The following is a 10683-nucleotide window of genomic DNA, read 5'->3' as shown; positions in this document are numbered from 1 at the left end:
GTTCAAATGATCAAATTTATAACTATATTTTTGTGAGTTGATTTATGTACTTAAGGTCTTTGCATGCTAATAAACACCATAGTCACATTAATTTTTAAATAAATAAATAAATAAATAAATAAATAAATAAATAAATAAATAAATAAATAAATAAAAGGTAGGGTAACAGTGGGCATAGTCCAATGGCGTGATTAATTTCATAAAACACAATGTAAATAGGAACAACTCTATGAATCTTAATGTCAGTGAAAGAAAGTATTGGGGTGGGGGGTATCTCCATAATAAAAACCCCCCACAAATAGAATAAAAATGCCTCTTCAAATTATTCCCGTGTATGCATATTTTTATGTACTGCAACCATTTTCAGTGTTCTGGTTTGCATTTCCTATTTCTCAAGAGTCGTTCTATTTGATATGCTGCTTTCCTATTTTCTCTTCATACTGATATGCTAGAACTTACTCAGTAATTCTTCCACAGGACATTGAATCATTTTCCACTTCTAATATTTATCACAATGGAGATCCTCCAGCATATAGGCTTCTCGTGAACTGCTTCAACTGATTTATGATAAACTTCTAAGCACAGACACACCTAGTGAAGACTCCAGGTAAGCGCTGTTATTGTTGTTGCGTACCAGAGTCAGAACCAACCCATAGCTGACCCTCTGGTGGGTTTTCATTGGTGGTTTACTGCATGGGAGGAGATTGTTCATCCTTCTCCCACGGAGCAGCTGGTGGCCTCGAACTGTGTGCCTTTGGGATTGCAGTGCAACTTTTTCCCACTAGGGCCACTGTCATTTTATAAAGGGCAGTTCAGTATAAACCCGCCTGAGAGCAGGGTTTCCACACCAAATACCACGTTGGGACTGCAAACATATCCTACGAATTCTGAAGGAGAAAATCATCACCTCTTCATTCCCTTTACGATGATTTCCATTTACTACTATTGGCAATTTTTATTATAATAAATGGTTTCCTTGCATTTGTTTATCATGTGCCAATTCCCATTTAGACGTTCTTCTTTTATTTCTTTGCAACATTTACTTATTTGAAATTAGGGTTTTGTTTGCTTCTTTCTTTATAGATAATATACTATAATCATTCACATAACCTAATAGCATATGCTTTGTAAATCTATATATATCCGAATACCCTTTCACTGGAGGATAAATTTTGTTAGAGTTTGACAAGTTCTATAACCTCAATACTAATAAGAAATTAAAAAAGTGAATGGCTTTGCTCTGCACCAACTCAAAGAGCTAGGTAATATGGATGAGAAAGCGTGATTATAAAACATGTATGTGAACGCTGAAGATACAAACAAACGTCCGTTAAATGGAAATAAAACACAGATCACTGAATGTAAAGTTCTACCGCTGACAGTGTCTTTTTGAATTGAGAGCTATTTCTATTTTAGAACGTATTACTGATAACAGTGAAGGGACAGAATTGACTTCTTAAGAAGTGCAAATGGTCCATCAGCAGGAGTCTGGCCTTGGCCAATATGTTTTGAGAAAAGCAATTTGCCCACAGCTCAGAACTTGATTTTAATGTGTGACTCTTCTTAGTGGGAAGGAAGACTCTCCACCCTGTAGCCCCCTCGGTGAGGCTACACCATTTCCGACATTGTCTCAGCTGTAAAATTAAGCCTTGGCCTTGAAAAATAATTCTCAAAGCTTTTTAATCCCAGAACCTCTTTGTTATTATTGTTAGATGTCAAATAGGCGTCATGGTGACTCTAAAAACAGAAACCTCCTAGAAATCATGAAGAATTCTAAAGACTCTTGGTTATATCAGTTAGTAACACTATCAATATTAAAACTAACAAGTTCAGTTGTCATTGTTCCGATACTGTCAGCAGCCTCGGGTGGGTTGGACTAGAATTGTGCTCACAGGACATTAGAAGTCAATTACTGGAAACAGACCAGCAGGCTTTGCTTCCCAGGTTTTACCTGCTGGACCTGAACCTCGAACCTTTGGGTTAGTAGTGAAATTCATTATACAGAAACATCCTCCCAATAGCTGCCATATAAAAATTAAAGTGGAGAATAATGTCTACGTATGTATTTGTTTAACACGTTGCCGCACACTTTTAAAATTGACGACCATGCTTAGAAACACATTTGCCATCATTTGTGGCAACGTGTCAAAGCAAAGTTTTCACAGGTTAAATAATATAATTATGTAAAAATAAGAAACAGAGGCTCCCACATTCATGCACATCTCTGTTAGTTCTGATTTAAGAGAAGACAGCTGGATTTTCAGGTCTGCTTCAGTTTCCCTATGATGCACTATGTTTCTTTGTTGAAATACAGGAAGAAGCTACGGGTAAGAGCTGCAAAACAGCGAATATATTTTAAATTCCTTTCTGATAAATATGAATAATCTTTTTGGATATAACCCACAACTTAACAAGTGACAGCTTCTTAAGGGTTTATTGTGGGTGGTCTGAAACCACAACTATAAATCATGTCTTTAAATGTAACACATGTTTTGCTCAGAGGTTATTTGTGGTTTGAATTTTTTTAACTTAATGTTATATTTTATTGTGATTGGTGGAAAAGTTCACTAACGCCCTGATTTTTTTTATTTGATCATTTATGCACTTTGTTTTTTAAGATTAATGAGAATACCTTGAATATAATGACTCAATTTTTAATTCTTCCCTGTAATTCTCATTACCATGGACCCTTCTATCCACCTCCTTCCCTTCCCACCTTCAGGGCTTTATCTTTGAGAAATCTTGCATTTTTGTTTTTATTTTATTTTATTTTAATGGAAGTTTAGAGACTTTGGATTTCCATTCATTCATTGTTGTACTTTCCTCCCTCTCCTCCCCTCCCCCCCAGTTCTCTTTTCTATTTGAAAAGTAAAAGAAAAATTCTTTCATTGTTATACAATCCCTCCCCCCCAGTCCACTGCACTGTGTTACCTTCATTCTGGACTCCTGTCATAACAATAATACCTAATCATATATTCCTCCTAAACAGTTCTCTCCCTCATCTGTTTCAATGGAGTATATATTATTTATCCCCTTTTTTCTTAGTTTTCCCCCAATCCCAATGTCCATCCCAATTTACAGCAGTGGCGTGATACAGTATTTGTCCTTTTGTGACTGAGATAGTATTGTATTGTGTGACTATACCAGAGCTTCTCTATCCATTCATTTGTTGATGGGCACTTGGGTTTTACCTTAGATGGCTGGTTATCTAGGGAGGGAGTGCCTCTCTCCTCTTACTGATCATAGTATATCCAAATTCACTGCCATCTGTCATTCAGAGTGACCCTCCATTGAAGTTTTCAAGGCTGTAAGTTTTAACTGTCCCATCTTTCTTCCAAAGAACCACTGGTTGAACAGATGGTAGATTTGAACCACTGAACACCATGGCCTTTGAGATATGAGTACAACTCACTGCAAACGACACAGCCAGAACTCCACTCCCTGACAGCTAAACTACAGCAGTGAGTTTTGTTCCAGGTGCAATGAGATAGTCAAGGCCATCATCCTGCCATCCTGTGTGATCAGAACCAGTGGCACTTAAAACATCAGACACTGACTCTTTGGAAACAATACTACTTCACTAGGATTATCAAGATCTTTAAACAGTCACACATTTCATTGTCAAAACACAAACCAATTGTCATTTAGTTGATTTGGATTCATAAAGATACTGTAGTAAATTTTTTAATCACTTTTTTATGTCATCATTGGACCAACCAGAAAAATCTCAACTGTTAGAAAGCTGAACAGCTCATCTGCATTTTTATATGAACCCTCAAATTCAATCCATGACAGAGATATTGTCCATTGTTCCCTGGTCAGTGCCAGCACCACTTGATTCATTTCGGGGGGAAATGTCTTCACCTGAGTAATTATAATTTGGCTGTCACTCCTACTTTCAAGTAAAAAAAGAAGTGCTCAGCCTGAGACTAAAAATGATACAATCACAAATTAGAATATTATCATAGTGTATTTATTTACACAGCATATGTATGTTGACTTTCAAATTCACTCCACAGGACACTGAAGAATATGTCCTTGTGGGTCAAAATTTAATATAATTAATCAGAGAGTAAGGCCAGGCTGCTCCTTGGAGGCAAGGATTCTGAGGCTTTGTCTGACATACTTTGGGCATGTTGCAAGGAGGGACGGGTCCTTGGAGAGGGACATCATGCTTGGGAGGGTGGAGGGACAGCGCAGGAGGGCAAGACCCTCGGTGAGGTGGATTGATTCAGTGACTGACACAATGGGGTAGGTGTGTCAGAAACAATAAGGTTGACATGGACTGGAGCAGGGTTTAGGGCTGTTGTACACGGGGTCGCTATGAGTCACGGGTGACTTGACAGCACAGAACAACAACAAATCATGTTCATTTCCTCCTCAAGACAATTATGAGTAAAAGGCTTTGATTTCATCATTGTGATGGCTTGTTTCACTGCGAGAGTTCACGGCCATGAAGGACATACTGCACAGTGCTCGGACAGGAGCCATTCTGCCAGGCCTACATGCTTGTTCACTTATTTTTACCATCAGTACAAATGCTAGTACAATGAACAGAGGTGGGGGCTGGGGGAACCCCCTCTTACTTAAATAACAACTGTCCAATCTTGTGACACCGCAGTCTATTTCTGGAATCCAAACACTCAGGAGCTTGAACCTGAATTGCATGTACAACAATAAGTATGTGCCCACCCAGTCCACAAATTCCCATCTCTTTTCTTTTGCCTAATAAATCTAAAGTGGGTTTTATTAGTTTAGGGAGCTTTGTCCACTGAGTTTTCGTAAATTGGAAAGCATCTACATCTTCATGGACATTTACTCATTCCTGAATACTACTCTTTTGAAGCAGAGGCGGTCCAGAGCTTATTGGAGATTCGTACTATTTAAATTGTGTTTCAGTTGTAAACGGTGAGGGATAACCCACAATGGCAACATTCCCTTAGATATCCACTAATAAGTTGTGAACAACTTGTTTATTAGGACATTATTCTTTCTTAAATTTGCTAAGGTTGTAAATCTCAGCCATAAGTAATTATTCAGGGAATGGAGCTAATAACCTTTGGGTGTTTATAAGAATATATATTCTACATTATAAATCCTTCCCTCTATAATTAGGCCAATTACAGAGCCACCAGACTCGTTGACATTCAAATTGGATACCTGCCTTAGTGCTTTAGAGCGCTGAAATAAATGGGTAATATTCAGTTGTTCTGAAAACATGGCATTAATATTTTATAACAACTGTTGTCTGAGGACATTACAGCATGAAAATGCATAAGTAACAGAGACAACCAGAATAAAAACGTGTGCTCTGGAATAATAGAAAATTCCAAATCCTTCACCACTGATGAACTAACTGAGAAAAGACAGAAAATAAATGTATCTGCCTGAGAACAGTCAGGAATCTGAATGAGGAATCCCAAGGGCATCTCTGCTGCTACTGAAGGTGATTAACTCCTTCTTAGAGACCTCACCAAGAGTCTTGCTGTTCACATGGCATCACTCATTCAAACCAGAAGCTTCCACTAAGGATGCAGGGGGACTTCGGCCTATGACCAGATCTCAGCGAGCAGGCAGGTCAGTGATGAACTACGATATACTGATTAAAACAACCACCACCAAAACCTTTCCAATGAGTCACAATGATGCTTCACAGCGTTTCCAATGTCTGACTTCTCAGAAGTAAACATCTCAGCCGTTCTTCGCAGGTGCTCATAGATGCTAGTAGCCAAGGGTATTTTAACCATTTCCATCATCCATGAAATTCCATCTTTCACTTAAAGTGACATTTTTTTTGTCTTAATTGACAGTTAAATATCTGGAGAAAAGTCTGGAATTCCTTAAGAAGTAGAAATACTGAAGCAGAGGCTTGGTCATCTGGCAAAGAGTGTTGAAAAGGGATTCTTACCTTGAAACGAGCTGTAAGTTTAGGGCTTCCCAATGCCCAGACTACAGGATTGGTATAGCACATAACGTAAGGTGACCCTCCAGAAACTAGTATTTTGAAAAATATCTTTAACAATCAGAGAATTATTCCCTTTTATTCCATTTCGCTAAGTACTTCACAAAGAAAATTTGGTAATTCTATAATATGTTTAGGATATATCTAGGTATATATCCCAAATAAATAAAAGCCACAACATAGACAAATATATACATAAGCATGTTCATTGTAACATAACTTATAAAAACAAAGAGGTAGAAACAGCTCAAGTGTCCATCAACAGAGGAAGAGACAAAGAAATTGGTGCATTCGTACAATGGAATACTACACATCACTAAAAACAATGGTGCAGGTACCAACACTGCATAACAGGGATGGATTTACAGGTCATTAGGTTAAGTGACACAAATAAGCCACAAAAGAACAAATACTACAGAAGACCGCTGTTACAAAAAAAGTAAGAAAAGGTCTACACAAATAATCATTCTTGGATGATTATTAGAGATAAAAACAAGAAGATGGGAGGATTAAAAATTCATAAATAATGTTGGTTTTGTGTGCCTTCAATTTCAACAGGCTCATAGCTAACTCTCCAGCAGATTTTCAAACGCTTGCCCATCCTTCTCCTGGGAGTAGCTGTGGAATTGAACAATGTGCCTTTGGAAGTGAAGCCCAGTTTCTTAGCACTAGTTCACCAGCGCTCCCCCGCAATAGATAATAGGTACCTATTAAGATGAGTGAAGGTAAAGGCAATATCCAATAAAGACATGATCAGAACAGTATCACTTAGCACAGGAAATAGAGAGGTATGGCAGGATTCATAGAGATCAGAAACACAGGGCAGAAGTAAAGAAATGCGATTATGCAGTGGGGACTAAAATTAATTTTACTGAATAAAATGCCTATGACTCATTAAGTAAAAAAATTAATTTGCTTTGTAAACCTTCACTGAAGTCACCTTAAAAAATCAATGATAAATAAAAAATAAAGTTTCTGTTCGTCTCTGCACCTTGATAATTTATTATGGGCTGCTGGTGGACTACTGGTAAGGAACTGTGCTGCCAATCAAAGGCACACGGTTCAAATCCCCCAGCTGCCTGTAGAGGGAAGAGGGGCCATCTCCTCTCGTGCAATTTATAGCCTCTGAACACTCTCTGGAAGGTCAGGATCAAGTTGATTCCAACTTGATGACACACAATAACAGCATTTACGAAAATATCTGAAGTCAAGACTATTTGTGTAGGACTGGATGATCTGTAAATAACATTTCCAAGGTCAAGTACAGTTTCCTCAAATGAAATGTAGAAAAGAGTCGAGAAAATCCTGTAAGCCTATAGAGAAAACATCTAATAACACTGCAAAGGTCCTGAATATCCTGTGAGCTTATAACAAAATAAAATACCTCATTGCTTACATTATCCAAGTAGTGTCCAATCCAATAAATATATTTGTCTCCAGATAGAATACTTTTTGAACTCTTAACTACTATACCCTATTAATTTTGATTTATCATGGTTACAAACCTATATTTATTTTATGAGTGTATGTTAAGTTATACATTTTCATAAAACCACTGGCTAATCTCTTGATAGGAACAGACATCATAAAATGCTGTAGATTCTCAGAGTTAATAACATATTATATAATCTGTTCTATTATTTTTATAATTTATTGTTTGGCTTTTTAAAGATATAATTCCTTCAGTAAAGACACAAAGTTTACTTAATTTCTTCTTGTTGAATTCCATTAATGACCAAAATATCATTCTCCTTAAAGTAAGCTAATGTATTTATTTCTTTTAAAAAAAAAACAAATGAATTTAATTGTATGGTATTTTACGTGCTGTCCTGTGGTAACGCCAAGTTTAGCAAGTATAGCATTTACATTTATTTTGTGTTTAAGTTGAAATAGAAATTGCTGAGATCTTGTTAGCTCGATATACAGACATGTTGCTGTTAAGTGTCGTTAAGTCACCTGCAAGTCCTAGAGACCTTTGTGCACAACAGCTCTGAACTCTGCTCTATCCTGAGCCAGTCTCACTGTCTCTACACACCTATCCTTCTTACCTCAGTCACTGTGTCACTTCATCCCATCCACAGATATCATGTATAGATACGCAGATCTGAATGTAAACAGGTGTACAGACAGATGTAGATACATTTGGTTTTGCTCCCAAAATGCAACAGCAGTGTCACAGGCAAAAAAAAAAAAAAGAAAGAAAGAAAAAATAAAAAAAGCCTGAGCTGCAAAACAGCCAAACAGAAGGCAGCCAATGAAATTAAAGCTGTAGGAATGAATTCTGACCACAGAATTCTCAAAAATTATGGTAACACTTTAAAAGAGTTACAATTTCAAAAAAAAAAGAGTTACAATTTCACTTTATAAGCCCTCTACATAAAAATCAAAATGTGGATATGATATTCCATGCACAGTTACTAAAATATGGTCAACGGTACCTGAGAGCGGGATTTCAAGTGCGGTGGAGAGTTTGAACAGGAACAAAGTCAGCACCACGACGGATGCTCTTTCTCTTGACAGCATCGCCATTGCTCTTCAGGAAAGTGAAGGCCCGGGAGAAAGGACTTTGGTTTCCAGCTTCGGAGAATGTGGCTGACCGGGAAACCTAAACACGGAAGCCAACGCAACAGAGAAGAGCAATTCAGTACATACACCCTCCAGTATCGACACAGAAATGAAGCCTTCTTTCCTGCTGGACATTACTATTCTCCTTCTAAAACTGTCCTCTAAAACTGCAGTATAAATTTAACAAGTTGTCACTCTTTGCATTTAAAACGAAGCCGAAATTACTGCAAAGAATCTTACTTTTAAGACATAGAAATTTTTCCCCGGATGGCATTCCATTACTTTGCATGTAACTGCACAGTGAACTTGGAGAAACGATCAAAGTTATGCAAGTGTTCAGGTCTTTCCTTCACGGGGTTGCCATGAGTCGCCTACGACTTGACGGCACTTAACAACAACAACAACAATGTAGATCACGTACATTGTGCATGCAAATACTATGAGAAGAGTTGTCATTAATTTCCTTCAAAAACATGAGTCTTATTACACTAAGTCTTTCTATTAAGTATTGTTTCAAGTCAGTATTTTTTTATTTTCATAATTTTAATGAACATTTACAGAGATTTTGGATTTCCATTCATTCATTGTTGCACTTTTCTCCCTGCCAAGCCTTCCCGCCCCCCCACTCCACCCCCACCCCCCACCCCCGGAGTTTGCTCCTCTCTTTGAAAAAGTAAAAGAAAAATTATTTCTTTGGTATGCAATCCTCCCGCACCCCTCCCACCAGTATTTAAAAAAAAGAAATAAAAATCCTTTCTTTGTCTGGTGAAATTCCATTTCATCTTCCAATGCAGCACACAAGAGACCTGAACAGTTATAGTAAGATATAAAAAGATAAGAAAAGAAAATTGAGAAAATTAAGGAGGACCTATGGTTTCAAATAAAATACACCAAGGTATGTAACGACATCAGGTACTTCCCAAACAGCTTATCCATTTCAAAATATAGCAAATAGAATGGGATTAAAATTTCAGGTTTTCCTTTCCTATTTAAACTTCTTTTCCCCCTGGGGATATCGTGAATGTGAAACATCTTATCACTGCCTTCAAAGTCCTCTTACAAATCATTACCCAACACTTGCTCCACAGAGGAATTGCTAATAGTTTTCCAAGTCTGTAAAACTTTCTTTCCCCCTGAAAACTCTGTTACTCTACTCCTTTAGCTCAGTATATAATAATGTAGCTATAGATTAATGAGCTATTCTATTTCTATTTAATTGCTAAATTTTCAGCGTTTTAAATTCTATCTTAAGTTATATCTCAACAAGCAGTGGACCACTGTCTTTGATCTATATGTTAACCAACTAAACAAAGCTTGTTTCTCTCGTCTATTGTTGTTTCAATCAACTCTGAAGACAGGGTAACATTGTCCCATCAGGTTTCAAGGCTTAAGTCTTAATGGAAGTGAACAGCCACACCTTTCCCTCAAAGAGCAAATAGTGGATTCAAATCACTGAGCTTTCTGTTAGCAAGTGACCTCCTAACCACATGGACCACCAATTTTTCTCTGTTTATATACAAATATAATTACTATTGACTATGTTACTATTTTGTTTTATACTTTTGTGGGTCTCGGTAGAAAGCAATCTCATTTATATTCTGCTTTGAGAAACATATACCCTGATGATGAAGGAAAAAGTTACACCACCCTCACACTATGCTGGTTGACTGTTTCTTTCTGCATTATAATAGTAGCATCAATCTTCTTGTCTCAACTGCTCTATCTAGGAAAGGAAACTGTGGGGGAGAAAGGCCTGGTGTAGTTCACAATATTTCAAAACAATGGCAAATACCCTTGCATTGATAAAGACATTTTCAACTGTATCAGAAAGCTAATTAACTTGTTTTCTTAATGAAATGTGTTGCAGTCAATTCTCAATACCAGCAAACTCCATAATTGTAAATTAATCTACTGCTACGATGTATTCATAATCTGAAAATCAATACTGTAGCATTTCTGTGGCCATCCGCTCACATTCAGAGAGTATAAATATGATTTGCCCAACACACACAGTCCCAGCTGAGAGCAGGCAAGGCGACCATCTGTTGTCTTGTTTCAGACCTCAGATTGTACACGATTGTTCTTTTAGTAGATTGTTTAGTGTCATGTTTGCATGCCTCTTAGAAGACATGATGGTGGGATTGCATCTGCTTACT

The 10683-nt window shown here is 37.3% G+C and overlaps 1 protein-coding gene across 1 annotated transcript in view; it reads right to left on the bottom strand.

The window, feature by feature from the left end:
* Positions 1–8491, bottom strand: part of CHL1 (cell adhesion molecule L1-like) — an 89064-nt gene extending 80573 nt beyond the window's left edge. Inside the window, exon 1 of the mRNA XM_006890668.1 lies at positions 8401–8491. Within this exon, the coding sequence (XP_006890730.1) occupies positions 8401–8491 (91 nt within the window). The remainder of the gene's footprint in view (positions 1–8400) is intronic.
* Positions 8492–10683: the final 2192 nt, after the last annotated feature.

This window comes from Elephantulus edwardii, unplaced genomic scaffold (assembly GCF_000299155.1).
Source record: "Elephantulus edwardii isolate Elephantulus edwardi_28Jun2011 unplaced genomic scaffold, EleEdw1.0 scaffold00091, whole genome shotgun sequence".
In the NCBI taxonomy this organism is placed as follows: domain Eukaryota; kingdom Metazoa; phylum Chordata; class Mammalia; order Macroscelidea; family Macroscelididae; genus Elephantulus; species Elephantulus edwardii.
Note: the sequence above shows the minus strand (reverse complement) of the source record. Positions and strands in the feature narration are given on the sequence as shown.